The 25737-nt window shown below is 37.6% G+C and overlaps 2 protein-coding genes across 2 annotated transcripts; both read right to left on the reverse strand.

Moving 5' to 3' along the window:
- Positions 1-1200: 1200 nt before the first annotated feature.
- On the reverse strand, positions 1201-10644 carry LOC306892509 (interleukin-6 receptor subunit beta; the record flags this gene model as incomplete). The annotated part of the gene is made up of 11 exons (XM_079453638.1): positions 1201-1373; positions 1819-1962; positions 2671-2769; positions 2977-3165; positions 3427-3649; positions 7259-7341; positions 7574-7733; positions 7922-8070; positions 8624-8799; positions 9684-9798; positions 10584-10644. 11 exons carry the CDS (start codon positions 10642-10644, stop codon positions 1201-1203), a joined length of 1572 nt encoding a protein of 523 aa, XP_079309764.1.
- An 8738-nt stretch (positions 10645-19382) lies between these two features.
- spmap2 (sperm microtubule associated protein 2) lies at positions 19383-24339 on the reverse strand (the record flags this gene model as incomplete). The annotated part of the gene is made up of 6 exons (XM_079452643.1): positions 19383-20437; positions 21022-21184; positions 22206-22332; positions 23248-23314; positions 23605-23669; positions 24278-24339. 6 exons carry the CDS (start codon positions 24337-24339, stop codon positions 20199-20201), a joined length of 723 nt encoding a protein of 240 aa, XP_079308769.1. The 3' UTR covers positions 19383-20198.
- Between the last annotated feature and the right edge of the window lie 1398 nt (positions 24340-25737).

The following is a 25737-nucleotide window of genomic DNA, read 5'->3' on the forward strand; positions in this document are numbered from 1 at the left end:
TGTCCTGTACTCATCAGACATGTAGCTCTGGGATACGTGGATGTTGTGGCATAAATCATCTCGTAACGTCGAATCGCTTTGGTAACCTAGCACCGTATAAGTCAATGGATTCGTCAGTGACCGAAAGTCGTCTTGATATCCATCAGACATGATTTGGTTTGGTTTGGTGTAGCTCCGGTTAATGAAATCCGCTTGGAAATGAGTCGGTTCATCGGTTCTCAGTCGAGGGTTCACGTACGTTTCAGCTGACGAGGAGTTGTAAGTGTTGGCTTTGGCTCTGGCGTCGTCAAGTATTTGCTGAACAGGATGGAAGCTCAGAACTTGAACCGGGCCGTTGTCTTTCTCACCGTAACCGTGATAAAATGAGGTATGAACAATTGAGAAGAAGGAGCTTGCGGTGGTAGAGGGTGTTCCCTTATGCTGTAGGAAGCAGAAGAAAATGAGTGATCTTGATGTCGTCTTCGCTGTTGCCATCTCTAAAGCAGAAGGTATCTAAACAACATTGGCTCCCATTGTGCGGACACAAAACCACTGTGACATTTCTCAAAATATCTTCTTTTGTGTTTCAAGAGTCACATTCAGGTTTTTGAACAACATGAGGATGAATAAATGATGACAAAAGTTTCATTTTTGTGTAAACTATATCTTAACATCTATGTATTCATTTATTTTAATATTTTCCTCACCTGACTTGGTTTACACCAGACAGACAGGCTGCTGTTAGAAGGGTCCGGGACTATCGGACATAGACACTTTGTAATCCTAATAAACAATTAATAATAGTGAAAACGTTTCATGAAGCTGGTGAAGAGTACCATCATTACCGTAGCGCTGTTCAAAGTGAGTTACACTTACCTCACCCGCATACATACAGGGATTATTAGAATGATAAAAATGAGAAGCAGTGCACACAACAGCATAGGGATGACCTGTACGTCCTCATACCCTGTGAACGCACACATACAGGTGTGAAGATAACACTCTGTTTTTACTTTACAGGTACACACAGTGCTCGACTTGAATTGTGTCTTATGGGGGTCCCCCCTAACTTGATACAAAATATCTCAAGTATATTGTTTGCACAAAATTTAGCTTCTACTATTACTATTTTTTAATTATCTGAAGGACTACCAGTTATATTTTTTACCTCTTACATGGGGTGCCTAATGCCTTATGGGGGTCCCGGTGCCCCCCTTCAATTCAAGCACTGGGTATACACTCAGAGGCAGTGATGTCATTCTCACCCACAGCCACCATCTGGCACGGCCCAGCGGCACCCCCTGCTACAGTATGAGCCATTACACAGATGTTGTAGGTTCCTTCCATTAATCCACTCAGAGAGATCTGATCAACAGCGCCATTTACTTGTTCTCCTTCAAATACAAACATAGAAAGGCTACGTGTACATAATGATACCCGTAAGAAAGAAAAATCACAGATGAGATCTCTTTAAAATCTTAAAACAACAATTAGAAAAAAGTCTCTAGAGTTTCTCCTGAGAAAAAGAGTTTCCCAAATGTATCAGTTTCAGGAGAGATGTCAACAATAATTCTGCAATCAAACGTCAATATTATTGAAGATCTCGATATAAACTCAAACATTTATCGTCAAATTAACCCAAATCCAGATTATTTTACTTCTACATTCATTTTACACCTCCATACTCTTCATGTGTTTATTTAAACTCCCATTTGTTTCTGTTTTCATTTATAATATCACAGATTTGCGGGTCATGAGGCGACTGAACAAAAAAACGATCCTTCTGCGATCCTTTTCGACATTATGTAAATGATACATTTAGCAAAGTATTATTCTTACTTTTGTCTATTCCATTGATGCTGTACAGAATGGAGTAGAATTTGATAAATCCATGTAGTTTCGCTATAGGAACAGGATTCCATCGCAGATGAATGCTCCTGCCACCGGTCTGCAGCACTGTCAGCTTCGGGCCAACTGAGGGCGCTACAACACAGCAACACTTGATGTCAAAGAATAGTAAAATGCATTTTATTACATTTAATACATGGGATAACTAAATAAAAAGTGGTCCCATCTCAAATTGCTTAGGAAAAATAAAAAGAAACACATTTCAGAGACCGTATTCTGATATTAAAATTGACTATAGGTATTAGGTAATATAGGCGTTTTGGTCAAATGATAGCTTTTGTTTCATTCTGTGCACTACTAACAATAGGACCAATTTGAAACAATAGGAAATGTTCCAAAATATATTTTTATGTGATAACCTGGATTTTTCTAATAGTTTGCACGTGTCTTGTCATGCTGTCAGTATGTCAGGACTCGGGTCCTTCGCCCTGTCTCTCTTTTCCCTTCTTTTCTGTTTCTCGGGCATGCTCTGCTGACACCGCTCTGTTAACAGCCAGGTGGGTTCGGCTCTGCGCACCTGTTCTTTGTTTCCTTCATAATATTCTCCCCTTTATATATTCTTTGCTGTTGAATGTGTCACCTTGGTCTTGCCGCATTCTTAACCTTGTCTAGTTTTCTGGATTTGTTTTTTTACATTCTGTCTCACATCCTTGAGGTGTACCAACCATGAACATTACAGATCTTTCCATTCTTTGTAAGTGGGAAAACTTGAAAAATCGGCAGTGTATCAAATACTTATAGGTAGGTCTCGAACCACTTAACTCACAACTTTTAATGACTGACCTCCTTCTCGTGTGAAAGCAATGACAGGCGTGTCAATTCCTGCTTTAACCCCATACACCCCGATGACTGAGACATTATAAGGGATCTCTGGCAGAAGACCTACAACACAAACACTAAAATATCACACAACAAAGTCATCGTTTATCACCGTAGAAAAGGATTCAGTATAGCACCTTTTTTTATATGTTTCACTTATATTCTTTATAAAGCTTGCACTGGAATAATTTACAATTGTACGATATAAAAAAATATGAAATGTAAAAAAAATATTGAAAAAACAGTTAGAAGATAAATGTTTTTTCTGACCTGTAATCATAAAACGTCTATACGTTTCATTCAGATGTTGCCAGTACAGACAGGTCGTTCCATTGTCAAGTATAGAAATCCACTGCACAACAAAGCCGCTCTCTGATTGGTTTGGCGCAGTTGTCCATTCCAGCTGTAGTCTGGTTTCATCCAATGACACGATGCTGAGACTCTCAGGAGGCGGGAGCTCTAAAATGAGAGATAAATGTGGGGTTAATGATCACAAGTTCTTCTGCCGTGTTCCTGTAATTTGTTCAAATATTTGTGCAGAGCATTCCTTATCAAGTGAGCTCTTGTGTCGGATATTAGATTCACATACGGGAAAAAAAGAATGAAGTAAACCACAAAAATGGAACAGAACTTACATTTTTGAAAATCTTTAAAATAATCATGAATGCATTAAAACATTCTGTAAAGGCCTTTAAACCTATTCTGACAGGCTGGATTCACCTGCTTCGGTGTGTCCAGGTATATTGATGTAAGACTGAGGGGAAGTCCCGGCTGAGTTAGTTGCTGTCAGACTGCAGGTACAGGCATCATCAGACACTGTGAGATCACAGGAGGTTTTGGAGGCATCCAATGTCCCGCACGTCCACTGAGATGAATCCACATCCCTGCGGCACGACGCTGTATAACTGAGAACGACACCATTCGCTTCAGGCCACAAGAGAGGCTAAACAATACATAAAACATAAACAACAGTTCAGAAATGAAATCCTATGTTCATCCAAAACTCTCAACATGACTAAATAGAAGAACCTTTTGGTTCCATAAAGAACCTTTAACATCCGATTATACATCTTCAAATGATAAAAAGGGAAGCAAGACTGATGGTTCTTCGTGGAACCAAAAATGGGTCTTCTGTGGCATCGCTGTGAAGAACCTATTAAGCACAACGCAGTCAGGTTCTTTAAAAACATCTCTTGACCTTTTATAATCTGAAGAATTTTTTTGTGTTCTTTTTGTGAAACAAAGATTCTTCTGATGTTACTGGTGCTTTATGGAACCATTTGGACAAATAAGGTTCTCTATGGCATCGTGATCACCTTTATTTTTAAGAGCGTATGAAACAAAAATAACACAGACAAGGATTTTGTGAGATAAGGTTATATTGAAAATGTCTGCCAAAATGTGTAAATACAAAATCAGACTTTTGTAAATTAGGTATTTTCTGAAAAAGTTAAAAAAAAGACTAAGACCTCCATCGGCTTCCATTAAATTGAATGTGGTCAAGGATGTTTATTCTTAGTGAAACATTTTATTTGTGAGTTTTCTTTTTAATGGGATAACTTGTAATTCAGTACCATTCCCTCTTCCCTCTTCTCTTAACAGGTAGTGGTCTAGCTTGTTGAAACTAGTAACTTTGTATTAGCACCTATCGTACTATTGACTATATGACATATCGCTTATTGCTCCCCGAACTCTCTGTAAGTCTCTTTCCAAATACTCCCCGAGCAAAGCAATATACAGCATGAGCAATATTACCCCACACACCAAAACACATTACTCAAACACAGCCGCGATCCATTTGGAGATTCTTATTATAAACGGATCTTATTGCGAGCGGAGGATAACTGGAGACCAAACAGTTTATAAAAACGTATTAGGTTAAAATGAAACCACAGGTAATAATTAACATGAGAGGTATTCATTCTCTTTATGACTTCTCTGGTTGTGGTTGTACAGTATTCATGATATAACTCATGTTAAAGGACTAGTTTCGGTTCAGGATGCTTTTATGAAAACATTCCAATGAGATCTTATGAATTCAGGCAAATTCCCCACCAAGTCACAAAAATGGCCATGAAATTGAAGTGTATCTTTTGGTGAAAGAATGTTTTACATACCCTCAGATGTGATAAATAATGACAGAATGTTCATTTTTGAGTGAACTATTCCTTGTTGTAATGAAAGTTTGTGTTGTTATCTTTCGGGGGTGTTGATAGACCTAAAGCTCTTCTGGGGCAAAGGCCCCCATTACCGTGCGCGTGTATGCAACAAAGTGCAATATACAAACTTCCCTTGCTTACAATTTTCGTTGTTACAAAGCAGCTGTAAAAAGCGCTTTCTAAATAAAGCTGACTTGACATGAAACACTATTCCTATAGTGCAGTAATACCGGGGAAGGTAAACATTCATGTATTTACAAATATTTAAGTATCGTCAACATACTTAAACTTTATGAATTCTTTATTCTACATTACACACGATAACAATCAATAATAATATCTTTTCAAGAATTTACAATAACAGTATTTCAAGAGACCAGTCGATTTATGGCTCCAACTTAAGCAAAGAGCATATTTTATCTTTAAATAAATGAATATTTTCTGGTTTTACAGCAAGTCTAAACAAAGTTTTACTCCCTATAATAGCACAGTTATCTCAGCCATAGGTACTGACAACTTTCTGTGTGTCCTAAACTAGAACTGTAAATTAAATATTAATTTCATTTCTGAAAGTACACAATGCATGTTTTTCTAAGCAACTAAGCAATTTTACAGACTCAACAATTATTCTTGAGACATTTTGCTCTAATGTCTGAGACCTGACTGGCTGGAGATGTACAGTTTGTTATCATGTCTTATTACACGTTATCAAGTCTTATTACACGGTATCAAGTCTTATTACAAGGCTCGTTGAAATGCTTGATTCTGATTGGCCAGTCGCAACATTTGCAGGTACCCCGGATGCAGCATATAATTTTGACTGATTTTTTTTCATATAAATGAATGACATTATATTTACAAATGATTGAACCAAATTGCCCGTTTCATATTTGAACGTCGTTTCTTACCTTAAAACCGAAAGTAAACAGCTTTTCCTCGCGGAAGGTATAAATAAAATATTTCAAATTCACATTTCATGTCCAGTTTTTTCTCATGTGGCAAGTAGCCGTGTTATAAGCAGCATAATGTACAAGCAGCCGGCTGTTATTGCAAAATAAGCTCCTTCAGTGCGATACAAGATCCTGATACTAATGCCTGTACATTATCCCTTATACTTACATCCATCATACTCATCTGCTTCCATTTCCCTGCTTTCCGAAAACAAATTATAATGGCTATTAATGATGGAGTAAAAATAAGATGATCAATCTTATTTATAAACTTACTTTAGTTTCGTCATGTTTTTATAGCCTACCTCAGTTGTGTGTCGTCACCCTTGCACACTGCGCAGCTGCGTGCTGTAGTTGTTTCAAGGTAAAACAGACACAGATTTCCGTTTTAATCTAAATCTGATCTAAAATAATCAGTTTTTGCAGCTATTATCAATGTAAATAATTACACAAATATAGTATATTGTTTAAACTTAATTTATACTGGGACACAGCAGATTTATGTCTAGACGCCCCTGGGTCTGAAAAAGTCTCTCCAATGCCCTGTTATTAAAATATTTCACAAACTTTAAAAATAGCTTGAAGTGACTAAGTCCTTAGGTTGGCAAAATAGCTTGAAAACAGGATGTGGGCTACAGTGTTTGTGAGACTGGAAAATGTGAGATGTTTTTCGTTCTTTTAAAATATTATGGCGATAAGAGTTAGGGTTGTCAAGACATGATAGTAAAAGTGAATCTGATCTTTCACTGCCTGTTTTAGATTTATCTAAAGAAATCTTGGTGCGTTTCAAACGGCATATCAGCAATGTTAAGTAACTTAAAAAGTATTTTTTAAGTAAGGATTATCCCGCTTTTTACACACTACTTATCAAATGAGAAATAAACTGGACATGAAATGTGAATGAAATATTTTATTAGTTGATTTTTACCGAATGCAGACTTTCCGCAAGGAAAAGCTGTTTACTTTTGGTTTTAAGGTAAGAAACGGCGTTCAAATGTCACGAACAGGCAATTTGCTTGAATCATTTGTAAATGTAATGTCATACAGTGTATGTTATTAAAAGGCATAATAATATTTCATTTGTCCAAAATATGTCAAAATGATTTACAGCATCCGCGTATCGTGCGCTATTAGTTTTGAGAGGAAGTTATCTGCAAATGTCGCAACTGGCCAATCAGAAGCAAGCATTCCAACGAGCCGAGTAAAAAGTATACTTTCAAGTCAACTGTAACATACTAACTTAATACTAATTCGAGACAATATTGGCAGACTTTTTCTATTATAAAAGTATACTTTCAACTTCGTATACTTTCAGTGTCACAGTCAACTGTGGGTACACAACTTTTTATCTGTCCGTATGTCCGTCCATCTGTCTGTCTGATAAGATGTACTGTATATTTAAAAGTATGTATATTTGATCCGCTGTATAGATTATTAACAAACCTTCCAGTGCAGGGTAAGACGTCTCTTTCTTGTCTCTTCTGCAGGTCGTATGCATCTCCACAGTCGAGGAGCAGCAGATGGTGCTGAGAAAACAAGAATCCATACATGGTACTTCCTCATACTGACGATCAGTTCTCCTCAACCAGCCTTACCAGATCATCTTCCCCAGTATACATCAGCATCATCCAATAAAACCTCATTTTGTTTAACCTCCAGTTAAAACCCATTTTATGTAATATATATACTTCAAACTGCAAGCTTTGAGCCTTCAGTCCTCTAAAGACGATCTTCAGGCCACAGCTCATGGTTCCTCACCTTTCTCCACTGTCATGAAGTCTTTGGATGTCCATGAGCTCCAGTGAGTGGATGCTCGACTGTCCTGAACTCTCAGCTTCACTGTGTATCTGGATCCCGGGTATAAATCGCAAACCTCCAGTCTGTCCTCAGAATATTTTTTAATTGTCCGAGATCGAGTCTGAGGCATAAAGTCGGAGTTCTCAGAGTCAGACAATAGTGCCTGGTTTTAATTTACATTGACGCATTTGGCAGATGCTTTTATCGAAAAACAGTTTACAGTGTATTTGATCTTATTTCTTGTGTTATCAGATTTGTGGCTGTTAAACTGGAGTTTTATTGTCGCTCGTGAGGGAGACGTGTGCGAACCTGGTGAGGTGAGGTGTACTCCACTTGAATCCTCCTGTGGGATTTCTCGTAGTCAGTGATGGAGTAACTTATTTTCCAGTCCACCTGGAAACACCCAGGGCGCTCGGCTGACGGCCCGACGCGTGTTATCGATAGGGGAAGAAGTTTCACTGTAATATTCACACAGTGGAAAGAAAAAGAATGAAAGGCAGAGAAGATGAGTCTTACATCTTTACTAGTAAGATGTGTGAATATTGAGAAAAAGCTGGATATCACATTTGCCCAACACCTTACCTGAAACCATTGCAATAAAATAATTTAGACCTACTAACTTTTATCCAATCTTGACAGACCCCAAAATAAAATTTTGGCTGAACACAGAAATATATCCCCATGATAGAACCATTGATGAGGTGACGGCTTTATAGCTCAAATAAGACATTTTATATAGGATTATCAGTAGTTCTTAAAATGTTTGGTTTGAAAGCCTCCAGAATGCCACTGTTAGTTTATGACCTACAACATGATCAAACTTGAAGCAAAAAAGGAATTTGCTACGCTATATTAAACACCGACAAAAGAAATACTTTGAATATTACAGAATCTGAAAAAATGCATCTCTTGGGAGCACTGTCAACATAAAGCTATAAAAAAACGTATATGGGTATTATATTTAGTATTCATTTATAAATTGAAATATTATAAATCTTGTATTCGTGTTACCTTGATTGGCACCCTTGAAGCAGAAGGGTGGTGAGCGTATGGATCCAGCGATATTGGACACATCGGCACAGAAACAGTGAAACGTGGACTTGATAGGTTGAATGGAGCATTGTGTCCCGCTGGTTTCACAACCATCCTCAGAGATTAAGCTTTCTTCACTTTGACAAACAGCAAGTCTGTGCAAAAGAACATTCACACATGCACTCTTACAAATCAATGTTCGCATCGGTGTCTGACAGCATAAAAAGATCCACAAGCTGTCAGGAATGTTCAAGGAGAGAGGGGGAAGAACCCAACTGCATGCAGCCAGGTAGACGTAAAACATGTATTTAAATAATAATCCCGCTGTGGGGAAACAGGAACTTGAACGAGGAATAACATAACAGGTGCCACGAGGGACAAAACAGAGTCCAAAACACTGGGCATCATCCATATAGGCAGGGAAACGGGAAACAGCAAACACGCAAGGTAACAAGGCAGACCGGGTCAATACATGAAGCACAACGTGGCAGCCCAGGTCGAAGGTCAGGAGGGCATTAAAAGGGAACCACATGAAGGAAACCGGTGTGGGGGATGAAATCATTAACAATCAATAATGAGGAAACGAGAGGGCGGAGACGGTAACACGACTGGAAAGAGCACATAATGCATCTTTGATCTTTTTCCTATCAACTCATAACCACACTCAAAGATGGTTAACCACAGTCGAGTCAAGAAAACAAACTACATGTGAAAAACGATGAGTATGAAAATTAATTTGAACAGAAAAGACAGAAATTAGATGTGAAATGTCTTGTGATGAGAGTTAGTCTACACTTGATGTTTATCATTTATCAGTTTTGTTTTTAAATTGAAACTGCTCGGGAAGAACTCGTATAGATATACAAATAACAGCACTACAGTACATGTCACCAAAGAGAATTGACTGTTGTAATAATGCTTGAACAATGTTACATTTGGCAAAACTGAATACAGTTATAGCATCAGAAAATATGGTACTGAGTAACTACAATGTTTTTTCATACCATGGTCGTTTTTGTCAGTGTAGAAAGTGTCTTACTTTTTAACATGAAGTCTGTAGCTGCTGTTGGCATGGTCGCTTGTATCCCAGTAACAGGTCATACTGGTGTACTCCAGGATCTCACACTTTGTGATCGACAGTGCTGACGGCAATGCTGCGGGATGTAAAAAATGTTATGTTGAAAGAAAATAACATTTATCCGTATGAAAGACACCGATGAGATCTCATTATCTGAATCGCTTCTCCAAAACATCCATGACATTTTCGTCTCGAGTCTCCGTTCAGCTCTGATACTTCTCCTGAGAAAAAGAGTCAATCTCGCACATGTCTCAGAAGAGATCTCAATAATGTCACATTTATTTTACGCCGCCATGCGATCAAGTGTCACACCAAATGTTAAAACATACAAAACCAATTTGAAATTATAGCTCTTCACAACGATTTCATCCACCAGACACGAACACACACATCAACACTTCCGAGCATCCACACTTCATGTACTCAGGTCTTTGTGTGTATTAAATTCACACCGAACCTACAAACCAACCCCCAGCACAGATCAGGTGTCATATAAAGGGCAAAAAATAATCCACCGCTTGGACTTCCCAATAGCAATGTGTTGATCAAAACAGAAGCATTTTCCAGAATATAAACTTAAATATGTTTTATATAAAAAACAATACACAATAAACACATTTACACACTAGACAAGATATATGTACAAACAATCTTGTTTTCTGTTGTTTAGTCATTTCAATAATTTAGCTTTAAACACATGTAACTATTGGTGGTGCAGATGAAGTCGCAATGGTCTAACCTGTGGTTAAGAGTCTTACTCTTTCCATACGCCACATGACTAGATCACTACAATCTTATTAAGCCAATGCACAGCCTCACATTCATTATGAACATCATTATTAAAGCTCAAAACAATCGTACCCGAGGAAAGGAACATGTTGTTGGATGCGCACATCCACAGAATGAATCCAGAGAGTTTCATCTCGAGCTTCGGGTTTCTCCAGTTCCACGTCTAGCTAGGAAAGTACAATGATACAATTATACGATTAAACCATTATACGATTAATCAATTATACGATTCACGTATAATTCGAGACATATAAACTTGAGCAAAAGTAACGATGGATCTTCAAACAGCTTCCTGCCAAAGTCGTGACGGAATAGCCGGGGGAATGCTGATGAAGCAAAACCAAAACATAAAAAAATAGAAGGCAGACAGAAGTTGAACTTCCACTCTTTTGGTTAACAAAAATCGAAATGCTTACATTCTCACTGGATGACGGAGCAAATGCGTCGAATTGAAAGCAAAATGAGCAGAGAAGGATACTTACGGTACCTTTAGTGGACTTAGTTAAAGAACCAAAGAACTGAAGACTTTTCGGAAGCGATGACAGCATTTAAGTGTGAAAAAAGTCCGTGTCGATGACATAGTCAAAACGGAGTAGGCTACTGATGATGATCTGATCTTAAAAGACGATCAAGTCCCCAGAGACGCGTGGAGAGCCCGTGCGTAAAAGCGTAATAATCCAACGCTGACGCATGTACGAGCGCACCGATCAGTCTTTTCTATTTGTATTCTTCATATCTCTTTCCTGAAAATGTTCTCAAATTGTATTAAACACTTAACCACAAAAGCAGCCGCAGGCTTTGAAGACAAGCTATGTCATCGTTACGAAGAGAGGGTGTGTAGCCTATTTATGGTTTGAGATATTTGTTTAATAAGACACGTCTGTCGAAGGACGATTGTGAAAAAAACACGGTGATCAAGCTGAAAACAAATGATAAGGATCCATTGAAAGTCATTTAAAGATGAGCAAAGAGCGAATTGGATTACATCAAGTAAGTAGCATTGTGCATGTAATGGCAAATCACTTAAACAGTGGCTTGTCTTGACAGAAAAGCCTGCGGTGCATATAAAGATCACACAGAGAGGGTATTTTGGACTTCTACAGAACAATACATTCTTGATTGACAATTTACAACAAACATCAAGGTCAAGTTCATGTGAGCTGTGTCATTCTGCCATAGGTAAAGACATACGAAAGGAACGAAATGTCATGCCGCACCATCTGCCAAATGTAAAATTGTAACCATGGTGCAACACATTGAAAAAAAGTGTTGTTATATGTGTGCTTTTTTTTTTTTTAATACATTTTAATTTATTTTATTATTTTATTTTATTTTAATTTATTTTTATTATTCCTTTTTTTGCTCTGTGTGCATTCTCAGTATTTGTATAAACCTTGAATGACAATCTGCGACGGAAGGGGATACGGGAAATAATGTATACAAATATGAGGTTTGTGGATGGGGATGCCTTGTATGACATAAGAGAATGCTTGTTGCTTTGTTTGTGTTATGTACATTTAAAACAATAAAAACACTTTAAAATAAATATTTTAAGATTTACACCAAAAGGGTTTCAAATAACGCCAAATTTGTACAACAAGAAGAAACATTAATTCTGGTTGAGGCCACTGAGATGTATTAGAAGTGAGATTCATTTTTACCCAATGTGTTGTTTCTGACAAGCTCCATTCACCTCAGAGATGTCAGAATAACAGAATGAAAGTCAATCACTGGTCTTAAGGCAGCACGTTTGCCAAATTCTGTAAATATCGAATTTGTACTAGAAATAATAATTTAAAATTATTATTAAAATAGTAAAATGTAATATTACACTGCGCAAAGCTGGTCTGACAGTGTGAATAGCTGGAACGTTGGTGTTGTTAAACATGTATATATTTAGAATTAACATTCCATGTTAATGTGTGTTGCTTTGATATTCTAGGTGGCTGCAAAGCTGATCTGGTTGTTGCTAAGATGTTGTTATTGCCATGTGGTTGCTGTGGCGATCTGAGAGGTTGGTAGAGTGTTGCTAGGTGGTTGCTTACCATGCCAAGTCAAAAGTATCACTTAATAATTAAGAAAAATACAGCCTATACATTTATGGCTCCTTTAATGTACAATAAGTCCTCAATGTAAGATGGAATTGCTCATCAAGCGCTTTAACAGCCCAGCTCTCCTCAACAAGCCACGTGATCTGAGGCATCAAGTCCAAATGATGCAGGACGAGGTACAGCAGATGTCACGAATCAAATCACAGATGACTTTAAAGGGACAGTTGACACATCATTTATTTACCCATGGTTGTTCCGTACCTGTAAACGGTGAACTATTCCTCTAATATCTCAATTATTTCTCCTAGATATCAATGAGGGAGAGTAAATGCGAGACAAATTCTCAAAGGGAATTCCTCATCAAATGTACAAAATCCAGATTATTTTTTTAGATTAGATTAGATTCAACTTTATTCTCATTACACATATACAAGTACAGTGTAACGAAATGTAGTTTAGGTCTAACCAGAAGTGCAGTTAGCAAGTGCAGGATATACAGTTAGAATAAATACAGAATACAGTATGGGAGAATATAATACAGTGGGCATGGACTATAAAAATATTTTACAGTAGGTATGTTCTATGAAAATATGACAGTAGGTATATACTATGAACAATATATACAGATGACTATATACTATGAACATTAATGTACAGGTGGATATGAACAGATAATAATTTAGACTAAAATAGTGCCTTTAGACTAAAAAAAGTGACTTGGGTATGCATAAATTATTGACATTGGTTATTAAAGTTGCAGCGGAATAGGTGAGTTAATGCAGTTGTTGAAGTTAATGCAGTTATTAAAGTTACGGTGCAGTATACGAGTTAATGCAGTTAATAAGGTTACAGAGCAGTAGATGAGTTAATGCAGTTATTGAAGTTACAGTGCAGTAGATGAGTTAATGCAGTTAATAGAGTTACAGTGCAGTAGATGAGTAGATGTAGTTAATAGCGTTACAGTGCAGTAGATGAGTAGATGCAGTTAATAGAGTTACAGTGCAGTAGATGAGTTAATGCAGTTAATAGAGTTACAGTGCAATAGATGAGTAGATGCAGTTAATAGAGTTACAGTGCAGTAGATGAGTAGATGCAGTTAATAGAGTTACAGTGCAGTAGATGAGTTAATGCAGTTAATAGAGTTACAGTGCAATAGATGAGTAGATGCAGTTAATAGAGTTACAGTGCAGTAGATGAGTAGATGCAGTTAATAGAGTTACAGTGCAGTAGATGAGTAGATGCAGTTAATAGAGTTACAGTGCAGTAGATGAGTAGATGCAGTTAATAGAGTTACAGTGCAGTAGATGAGTTAATGCAGTTAATAGAGTTACAGTGCAATAGATGAGTAGATGCAGTTAATAGAGTTACAGTGCAGTAGATGAGTAGATGCAGTTAATAGAGTTACAGTGCAATAGATGAGTAGATGCAGTTAATAGAGTTACAGTGCAGTAGATGAGTAGATGTAGTTAATAGAGTTACAGTGCAGTAGATGAGTTAATGCAGTTATTGAAGTTACAGTGCAATAGATTAGTAGATGCAGTTAAAAGAGTTACAGTGCAGTAGATGAGTTAATGCAGTTAATAGAGTTACAGTGCAATAGATGAGTAGATGCAGTTAATAGAGTTACAGTGCAGTAGATGAGTAGATGCAGTTAATAGAGTTACAGTGCAGTAGATGAGTAGATGCAGTTAATAGAGTTACAGTGCAGTAGATGAGTAGATGCAGTTAATAGAGTTACAGTGCAGTGGGTGAGTTAATGCAGTTAATAGAGTTACAGTGCAATAGATGAGTAGATGCAGTTAATAGAGTTACAGTGCAGCAGATGAGTAGATGCAGTTAATAGAATTACAGTGCAGTATATGAGTAGATGCAGTTAATAGAGTTACAGTGCAGTAGATGAGTAGATGCAGTTAATAGAGTTACAGTGCAATAGATGAGTAGATGCAGTTAATAGAGTTACAGTGCAGTAGATGAGTAGATGCAGTTAATAGAGTTACAGTGCAGTAGATGAGTTAATGCAGTTATTGAAGTTACAGTGCAATAGATGAGTAGATGCAGTTAATAGAGTTACAGTGCAGTAGATGAGTTGATGCAGTTAATAGAGTTACAGTGCAATAGATGAGTAGATGCAGTTAATAGAGTTACAGTGCAGTAGATGAGTAGATGCAGTTAATAGAGTTACAGTGCAATAGATGAGTAGATGCAGTTAATAGAGTTACAGTGCAGTAGATGAGTAGATGCAGTTAATAGAGTTACAGTGCAATAGATGAGTAGATGCAGTTAATAGAGTTACAGTGCAGTAGATGAGTAGATGCAGTTAATAGAGTTACAGTGCAGTAGATGAGTTAATGCAGTTATTGAAGTTACAGTGCAATTGATGAGTAGATGCAGTTAATAGAGTTACAGTGCAGTAGATGAGTAGATGCAGTTAATAGAGTTACAGTGCAATAGATGAGTAGATGCAGTTAATAGAGTTACAGTGCAATAGATGAGTAGATGCAGTTAATAGAGTTACAGTGCAGTAGATGAGTAGATGCAGTTAATAGAGTTACAGTGCAATAGATGAGTTAATGCAGTTAATAGAGTTACAGTGCAATAGATGAGTAGATGCAGTTAATAGAGTTACAGTGCAGTAGATGAGTAGATGCAGTTAATAGAGTTACAGTGCAATAGATGAGTAGATGCAGTTAATAGAGTTACAGTGCAGTAGATGAGTTAATGCAGTTATTGAAGTTACAGTGCAATAGATGAGTAGATGCAGTTAATAGAGTTACAGTGCAGTAGATGAGTTAATGCAGTTAATAGAGTTACAGTGCAATAGATGAGTAGATGCAGTTAATAGAGTTACAGTGCAGTAGATGAGTAGATGCAGTTAATAGAGTTACAGTGCAATAGATGAGTAGATGCAGTTAATAGAGTTACAGTGCAATAGATGAGTAGATGCAGTTAATAGAGTTACAGTGCAGTAGATGAGTTAATGCAGTTAATAGAGTTACAGTGCAATAGATGAGTAGATGCAGTTAATAGAGTTACAGTGCAGTAGATGAGTAGATGCAGTTAATAGAGTTACAGTGCAATAGATGAGTAGATGCAGTTAATAGAGTTACAGTGCAGTAGATGAGTTAATGCAGTTATTGAAGTTACAGTGCAATAGATGAGTAGATGCAGTTAATAGAGTTACAGTGCAGTAGATGAGTTAATGCAGTTAATAGAGTTACAGTGCAGTAGATGAGTTGATGCAGTTAATAGAGTTACAGTGCAATAGATGAGTAGATGCAGTTAATAGAGTTACAGTGCAGTAGATGAGTTAATGCAGTTATTGAAGTTACAGTGCAATTGATGAGTAGATGCAGTTAATAGAGTTACAGTGCAGTAGATGAGTAGATGCAGTTAATAGAGTTACAGTGCAATAGATGAGTAGATGCAGTTAATAGAGTTACAGTGCAATAGATGAGTAGATGCAGTTAATAGAGTTACAGTGCAGTAGATGAGTAGATGCAGTTAATAGAGTTACAGTGCAATAGATGAGTTAATGCAGTTAATAGAGTTACAGTGCAATAGATGAGTAGATGCAGTTAATAGAGTTACAGTGCAGTAGATGAGTAGATGCAGTTAATAGAGTTACAGTGCAATAGATGAGTAGATGCAGTTAATAGAGTTACAGTGCAGTAGATGAGTTAATGCAGTTATTGAAGTTACAGTGCAATAGATGAGTAGATGCAGTTAATAGAGTTACAGTGCAGTAGATGAGTTAATGCAGTTAATAGAGTTACAGTGCAATAGATGAGTAGATGCAGTTAATAGAGTTACAGTGCAGTAGATGAGTAGATGCAGTTAATAGAGTTACAGTGCAATAGATGAGTAGATGCAGTTAATAGAGTTACAGTGCAATAGATGAGTAGATGCAGTTAATAGAGTTACAGTGCAGTAGATGAGTAGATGTAGTTAATAGAGTTACAGTGCAGTAGATGAGTAGATGTAGTTAATAGAGTTACAGTGCAGTAGATGAGTTAATGCAGTCAATAAGGTTACAGTGCAGTAGATGAGTTAATGCAGTTATTGAAGTTACAGTGCAGTAGATGAGTAGATGCAGTTAATAGAGTTACAGTGCAGTAGATGAGTTAATGCAGTTAATAGAGTTACAGTGCAATAGATGAGTAGATGCAGTTAATAGAGTTACAGTGCAGTAGATGAGTAGATGCAGTTAATAGAGTTACAGTGCAATAGATGAGTAGATGCAGTTAATAGAGTTACAGTGCAATAGATGAGTAGATTTAGTTAATAGAGTTACAGTGCAGTAGATGAGTAGATGTAGTTAATAGAGTTACAGTGCAGTAGATGAGTAGATGTAGTTAATAGAGTTACAGTGCAGTAGATGAGTTAATGCAGTCAATAAGGTTACAGTGCAGTAGATGAGTTAATGCAGTTATTGAAGTTACAGTGCAGTAGATGAGTAGATGCAGTTAATAGAGTTACAGTGCAGTAGATGAGTTAATGCAGTTATTGAAGTTACAGTGCAGTAGATGAGTAGATGTAGTTAATAGAGTTACAGTGCAGTAGATGAGTAGATGCAGTTAATAGAGTTACAGTGCAGTAGATGAGTTAATGCAGTCAATAAGGTTACAGAGCAGTAGATGAGTAGATGCAGTTAATAGAGTTACAGTGCAGTAGATGAGTTAATGCAGTTAATAGAGTTACAGTGCAGTAGATGAGTAGATGTAGTTAATAGAGTTACAGTGCAGTAGATGAGTAGATGCAGTTAATAGAGTTACAGTGCAGTAGATGAGTTAATGCAGTCAATAAGGTTACAGAGCAGTAGATGAGTAGATGCAGTTAATAGAATTACAGAGCAGTAGATAAGTTAGTGCAGTTATGGAAGTGGTCCTTAGTGCAAATGAGCATTCAGTTAAATATTCCTGGTGTGCAAGTGAGCAGTATAGAGTGCAAATGATGCTGTGCGTGTGTAAACAGTCCGGTAGAGCAGATAACATGAAGTACTGGTGTGTACAGTTCAGTCATGCATGCAGCCCTGTAGTGCAATGTAAACAATATTATAGCAGCGATGAAGTTAAAGGTATGAGAGGTAGTGGAATCAGTGGGGGGCAGAGTTCAATAGTGAAACAGCTCTGGGAAAAAAGCTGTTTCTTAGTCTGCTGGTTCTTGTCCGGAGGCACCTGAAGCGCCTACCGGAAGGCAGGAGAGTAAACAGTCTATGAGTGGGGTGTGAGGAGTCCTTGAGAATGCTGCGAGCTCGACGCAGACAGCGTTTCTTCTGGATGTCCTCAATGGCAGAAAGAGACCAATCACTGTTGATGAAGGAGTTAGACAGGCCTGCAGTCGAGTGTGAAAAGGGAGTAGAGAAAGGGGCTCAGTACGCAGCCCTGTGGTACAGCAGTGTTGAGGGTGGTGGTGGTGGAGCAGATGGGGCCTAATCTAACAAGCTGAGGCCTGTTCGTCAGGAAGTCCATAATCCAGTTGCAGGTAGGGTTGTTAATGCCTAGGTTTCCAAGTTTGACGATTAGCTTGGAAGGGATGACGGTATTGAAAGCAGAACTGAAATCTACAAACAGCATACGTGCATAAGTGTCCTTATTGTCCAGATGTGTGAGCACGGAGTGCAGCGCCATGGACACTGCATCATCTGTGCTCCTATTGTTGCGATAGGCAAATTGGTATGGGTCCAGTGTGGGTGGTAGAGAGTCCTTTAGGTGTGCCAGGACCAGCCGCTCAAAGCACTTCATAACAATGGGTGTGAGTGCTACAGGGCGGTAGTCGTTCAGGCACGTCGGGTTAGAATGTTTTGGAATGGGCACAACGGAGGTGGATTTAAAACATGCTGGAACCACTGCTTGGGCGAGGGACAGGTTGAAGATGTCTATGAAGACCCCAGCGAGCTGCTCCACACATGCCCGGAGTACGAGACCAGGGATGCCATCTGGGCCAGCAGCCTTGCGCGCGTTGATCCGGGTTAGTGCATTGTGAACATCAGTGGAGTTAAGTGTGATGATTGGGTGGTCAGCAGAGGGTGGGAGCTTGGTAGCTGTTTCCTTGTTGTCTCTCTCAAAGCGAGCATAAAAGTCATTAAGCTCGTTCAGGAACACGGCATCTGCGGCGTAGGCTTCAGCCATGTTTGTGTAGACATGATCCAAAGTTTTGTTTCCTCTTGTGTGGCAGGAAACATGCTGGTGATGTTACCTGTAAAATCAACATCCATCATATGCATTCATACTCTCGTGGATTTGAGTTATTGACTTGAACCAACTATCTAATTTATTTGTAGTTCTCCTAAGCAACATCTGAGACTCACAATGAAACACTACCGAGACTCCGTCAAATTTGCTGAGCAATGAAAGAGCAACATCCGAGCAATAACATTGTTCCTCTGGGAAAATTTATTTTGTGAGAAGTTGATTTGAATGTAAAACTCAATAGGTGATCTTCTTTTCACGTAGTTGTTCTCAGGTTTTGAAAGGTATGTGACAATATGAACACAGTCCCATCGCTGCGCTCTTCACTCTTAAAGAAAAAGTGCTTCAAAGGTTTATTTGATGCCAGAAAACCTTTTGGTTCCATAGAAGAAAAAAAACGTTTAACATCCGAAGATAAAAAAGGTAAGAAAAAGATGGTTCTTTAAAGAACCTTTGACTGAATGGTTCTTTGTGGAACCAAAAATGGTTCTTCTGTGGCATCGCTGTGAGGAACCTTTATTTATGAGAGTACATAAAAGCTGTTTGTTGGACCGGTATAAACCAGCAACCACACATTATGACAATTGAGCTCTAATATCTCTCTTAAGCTATGAAATAATCATCATCTCATTCCTCGTGTATAATTAAATGAAGGAAAAACTTACACACAACAAACACAAAACACACACTGGCAGCTTGAGGCAAACCCTGAAGGAAGAACAGTCAGATTATTGTGAGTCATTTCCAGTCTCTTAAATGTCCGACTTTTCAGAGAATCCAAAACTATTAAACAGAAAAGCACCCCCCTTCTCAATTGTACTGCGTTATTTTGTAAGAGCTTTTTCTATATCATGGATTGCCATAACAAACCCTGACATTAGTGAGGGCCAACGAAGAGAATCTATCTAAAGAGAATTGGATTGAGAATCAAGACATTTCTTTGAAGTTCGATCATTTACAAAGAATCAATGGGATATTTTTACAAACACGTTACATTCAAATGTGACAAAGATGGATTTGAATATTGCAAGTGAACTACGGTGACGCCCGTCATTTATTCAGCGATCTTTATCAGAAATGGCAAACACAACTTTTGCTTTGGGGGGGATTTCAGATCTGTAGCAGCCTGCAGTGAAAGCAGAAGAAAGTCTATGTAAAGAATTATGACCTCATTTGGTTTTAGATGGGAAATGTTTCCAACAGCACACAAAGGTTAATACAATGACTTTCAATAAAGGTGTCTTATAAAAAAACACATTTTATTTAACCTGACCTCAAACACAAAGCCCCTGTATAAGCATCGCTTATTTCACAAGGACACAGTTCTTATTTACTTTACACCATGTTTAAATGTAAGAAATCGCATGACACAGAATACCTCATCCTTAAAAATTAAACACTTCAATAACGTACTGAGTAAACGCATTAACGCGACACAAAGACATTTCTTAGGTTTTACATTTCCGTGGTAAGGGTAAAGAAAGCTCCTTGAGTTTAGGAGAGGCAGTGGCCGCCCGGGCAGCAGGACTGACTCTGTAAGGGTCATACGCCTCAAACAGGGCCTGACGGATTTTCGGTCGAGCAAGAAGGTGCAGTCTCTCGCTGGCTGAGGTCTTCAGAACGTGATTTGGAATGGGCCAAGACACCGGCCGGTCGAGAGCGTGCTGTGGATGGACCTGTTTAGGAGCTACGAATGGAGAACAATTATCACCGCAGAATGAGTTCACACATGACTAACCAAATAATGAAGGATAATGTTTAAAAAGTAAAAAAGATTTAGGAGCAATGCTCCAACCGATGTATGTCTGCTTCACATCATTCTCATCACAGCTGTTGTGTGTGTCTATCTGTGTATGTCTGCATGATAAACATTTGCCAGTGGCTTTAATATTTAATATCTTTATTTATCTGTTCATTTTTATTACTGACATTTTATTTGCAGTATTGTTTAGGCAATATTATAAAAGAAACTTTAATGTTAAATGACTACACTATGTCACAATAAGAACATCTGCGTACTTCTAGAGTTAAATGTGACATTGTTAAACTAGATTACTACATTTTATTATTTAATGAAATACTGCCAAAATAATACAGTTCGAGTGTAAAGCTTTTGTTTGGTGCAAATATAACGTAAAGGAAGTTCACAATGACTTAAAATCATAAAAAAAAGAATATCTTCATTGCCAAATGTTCAATACAGAATATTTGATATCCATAGAAAAGTTTGTTGTGGATACAGTATGTGAAAAGGTGGCGTTATGGACTCACAGGCCAGCTGCAGTAAACGTGCGGATGTTGTCGCCGTTGGAACGGTCACTGTGTGGTCACTCGATTCAGCACTGAAGCTGTTTAACATCATCTTCATGCGTTTTGGCTGCGCCAGCTGACAGATCCTCGGCGTCGCCTTGACAGTTTTAACTGCAACACTCAACTGTGAAATGAAATCTATCATCACTGAGCAGAGAAAAGCAAACTGTGGAATGTGCTCGCGGGCTTTTGATAAAGTTGAGTTAGTATAATTGGGGAAATATTTCCATAACATGTACTGACGAATCCTGTCCCCAAAATAATGAGTAAACGACAAAAAAAACTCCTAGCATTTGCTTGGTCTTGCTCGCTCTCTCTCTCTCTCTCTCTCTCTCTATACTGTATATACAGTAAGAAATGTTAACATTAAGTTAACACCAAAGAATAAAGGACAGTTTAAAGAACCAGGTCAAACAAGAAACCCTTACACAACTTTGAAACAAACACTGTCATTGTTCAGGCACCATCGTACAGTATTAAAAATCAGGGAATGTAAACTTTTTTTCAAAAATGTCTTTGGTGTGAAATTAATGTTAACATTTATTTAATGAAATAACTCGCTCAGGGCAGGAATAAATAAAAAATGAACCTTAAGCATTTTCCAGATTCTGTAAGGGGATGTAAACTTTTGAACCGTGTGTCTAGTTTCTATTTGAATTTATTTGGATAAAATGAAAACTGGAGAAACAGGTGAAAATAACAGAAAAGATGCTTTGTATTTTTTCAGATGACAAATACTGCAACGAAAACAAGTTGAGATTCCCTTTCAAGCAATACAACAGTCATGCTTCTGCATGTATTTTGTAAAGGTAACAATTATTTTATGTTATAACCATGTGTCTTGTCATGCTGTCAGTCTTTCACATTGCTGTTAGATGGCTTTATGTCACTGCTGAGGTTTGATTTTGTTGAAATTCAATAGACACAGGACTGGGATGACCACAATACATGTAAATCATTGATCTGTACTGGTAGTAGTGAGAGACTGTACGTTTTGAATGTTTGTATTTACATTTAGTCATTTAGCAGACGCTTTTATCCAAAGCGACTTACATTGCATTATCCTATAATACGCAATGCTCTTACCACCACTGATATCATTCTGAAGAATAAGTGAAATACAGCCTCATAAGATATTTACTCACAGGGGCCAGGAGTGGCCGTTCAGGCTGCCAGTCTTGGGCGGGTACACGGGGCAATGCCAGAGAACAGATTCTTTGAGAAGGACATGCTTTCAGCGCAGGTGCACTAACCACCCATTCTGAAGGTCTTCTTTAAAAAAAAAACAGAAAAGAGTCTAGTTTACCCATAGGATGACATACTGGCCACCCGATGGTACACCAACGGCGATGCCATATCGTGAAGGGCACGTAGAAGTGAATGGGGGACCTGTGGGTTTGTCAAGTCAAGAAATAAAAACATTACTTGTAATTTCCTCCTGTTTACTTAGATGTGTTTATATGGTATCTCGCCATCCTCAATATATGGTGTCGCTGTGGATGGCAGCCTCATCAGCATCACAAGCTTTGCCTTCCCTTAAAATGCAACTTCCAATTGATTTCACCCGAGAGAGCTGAATTCATATTTGCTTATTGACGAACTACGGCAGCAATTATCCGATGAGAATTAAATCCTGAGACTTCTGTGTCTGAATGAAGCCGTGAGGACACTCAGTACATGAAGACTGTGAGAGGTGTTATTACCTGAAGATGATTAATGTCATACTTCGGTTAATTGCCTGTGTGAATGAACACAAGAGCCGCTGTGGAAATAAAGTTACTGCTTTGGCCCTTTTTACGAAGATAAACTGAATACAATCGTAACTCTTATTCAGACAAAAGTGCCTTGACTTCCGTTGCATGTTCCCATTAATCATGTTTAGTGGTTATATAACATGCGTCAAAATGTGTTTAAACTACGTATGTGTTCATTTATCCTTTCAAAGAAAGATCAGTATACTCGCAAGGGTATGCATGTATTGTCTTATTGGATATTTATTTATGATCTCTGTAGTCGTTCTCATTTTCTTTATTTTTAGACGTTCTAAGTTTCAGAATTAAATGTGCGTGATCTTTAAGATTATTCAATATCCATCTTTTTCGCTTCCAAAGAAAAATAATTCAACCCTAAGGCCACATGGACATGTAATGCATGTTCTGTCTTCTGGTCACTGCGTGTTTTAGTCACCTGTTCTCCTCCAAGAAACGTCCCACTTGTTTGCTCCGGGCGAGCTGCTCCAAGCGAGGACTCATTTCTGTGGAGACAAATGTTGCACATTTAAAATGGATATATATTCCAATAAACGTTTCCAGGAAATAAAACAGAACAGCAGTCAATACGAAATAAGGAACCCCCTGAGATTATGAATGTAAAGTTTGTTATTAGCATTACATTTTGACTATGTCTATGAGTTACAACCTTCATACATAAGTTGTTATTGTTTTTCCAATAAAGAGAATTGAATTGAAACGTTGTACTCTTGTACACTTGTGACAGGTTGAATGAATGTTGTTTTGAAGGTCATCAGCTGTCAAAATCTCATACCAAAAGAAGTCGTGGAGCTCTTCTTCGACTCAGCTGGTAGTTCATCAAGCCAGTATACCGAGTGCCTTAAACATTCAAACAAAGCAAAAACATGTGTAAGTTAGAGACATACTTAAATGTGCTGTTTTATATTCACAGTGTCACAGAGCCCTCTTGTGGACACATGTGCACAGTTCATGGCATGCAAATCCAGTTTAAATACTATAGTATACTATGGTATACCAGATGTCATCTTTCAATCTTTATCTAATGTACGTTTTGTCAGAATTTAACAAATGCAATCAAGAGGCACAACCGAGTTATATTTTTATGTAAATATCGTATCTGCAAGATTTCAAATAAATGTGTGATTTTCTTACTTACGAAACAACATTGTCTCTTATTTAACCGAGAAAACTGGTGTCTTGCAACTTTTTAGTAAGTTATTTCTGTCAGATTTGTTTAGGCCTTTCGTTATGCCCCAGACATGTTAGTGGGCTTCTGTAGGTTAAAAATACTTAGCTTTGTAAGTATAGATTTTTTATTTATGTGAGTCCCAGAGGACATGACAAAAAAAAGAAGGAAGATTTGCACAAAATCTAAAGTGTCTAACTGTGCACAAAATCTAAAAGTGTCTAACTGTGGTGTCAGGAGGTCATATCCAGTATGTACCTGAAGCGGCATGTTTGTGTACCTGTCTTTGAATTTGAGCAGGTTGGGTTTGGGCCGAGCGAGCAGGTCTATCCGTGAGGTCATGTCTTATGGAAAGATGAAGCACATCCCTGATCACCCTGATGTTTTAACACACTGAAGACTTAATCTGGAGAGATAAACCTGCTGAGCTTGAACCTGTAAATCACATCGAAATATCCTGAACTGAACAGCAGAAACGATTTCCCAAAAACACAGAACAGCCCTGAGGCTGAAAGATCATTTATAACAAACATGTTCACTGCAATGTTCATTATACACCCCTAAGATCATTAAATAAGGCTTTAATAAATGTCTAGCAATTACCAGTTTTATTACTACAAATATCATAGATATAACCGCGAGACATTATTTACTCACCTTTCCACGCGTATACCTGTAAGCGTCGCGTTTTCGCGTTACGTCGTTACTATAGCAACGGATGGCGTCGCGACGCTCCATTGCGCTCAAACGGTTCGTTGTTGATTTATGAGGATCCCATCATGCGAAGCTTTCCAATCAAAAAAAAGCAAATAATGAAACATTTGTATTTAGGTATGTATTAACAATACCTGAGAACATTATTATGACTGTAAAATAAGAAAGCTTTCAAATATGTAAAAGCATGAATAAAATATGTCAAATAAAACGTATTACAAATAAAGGGATGACATGTCTTACACATGCTGGATTTAAAGCAAATTTTGTATCGCAAGTTATAAAGTTTTAAGTCAAATACAAAATATAAAAAGGGATTGAGGTCTTTTAAACACACATAGAAGACCTTTCTGAGAAAGCTCATCAGCATCAGCAGCAAGTTTTATGCCTGAACAATATCAACAAAAGGGAGCAATAACAAGAGAGAGTTAACCATCAGAATATTAACAATATGATATGTATAAATATATAAAATACAAATAAACGTTTGAGATAACTGTTATTTGCTTTACCATTAGTATCCAGCTTTCCTCAAAATAACATGCACTGAATCATCAAGACCAGGAATGTGTATTGACAAAGTAAATATTAAGAGTCATCTTTCATTTAATATTAAACCGGTCGTGTTAAATCTTTACATATCATTACAATGAGGTCACAGAGATAAGTTACAGCACATAAATCATTAAACATGAAATGGATTATTGCTGTCACTGCAGGCTATAATTTCCTTCATCTGTTTGTTTCAACATGCTCAAGAATGCTGGATGGGCAGAGTAGACACAGCTTAAATGAACACTTGCATACAAATATTTTCGCAATTTTACAAATCTATTCGAATGGGAACGAGATTCGAAAACGAATCTATTCTCACTTATCATTTTAACAGATAAGACCATAGCTTTATAACAAAATATGGATTCAACAAGACATTTGAAGTCTGACTCTGATGTTTTGAGTTGAGATACAAGTCTATTGCAAAGTTGAATGTTTAAAGTCAAAATTCCTTATCATAATTCTGAACAG

Source organism: Barbatula barbatula (assembly GCF_947034865.1).
Source record: "Barbatula barbatula genome assembly, chromosome: 3".
Lineage (NCBI taxonomy): Eukaryota > Metazoa > Chordata > Actinopteri > Cypriniformes > Nemacheilidae > Barbatula > Barbatula barbatula.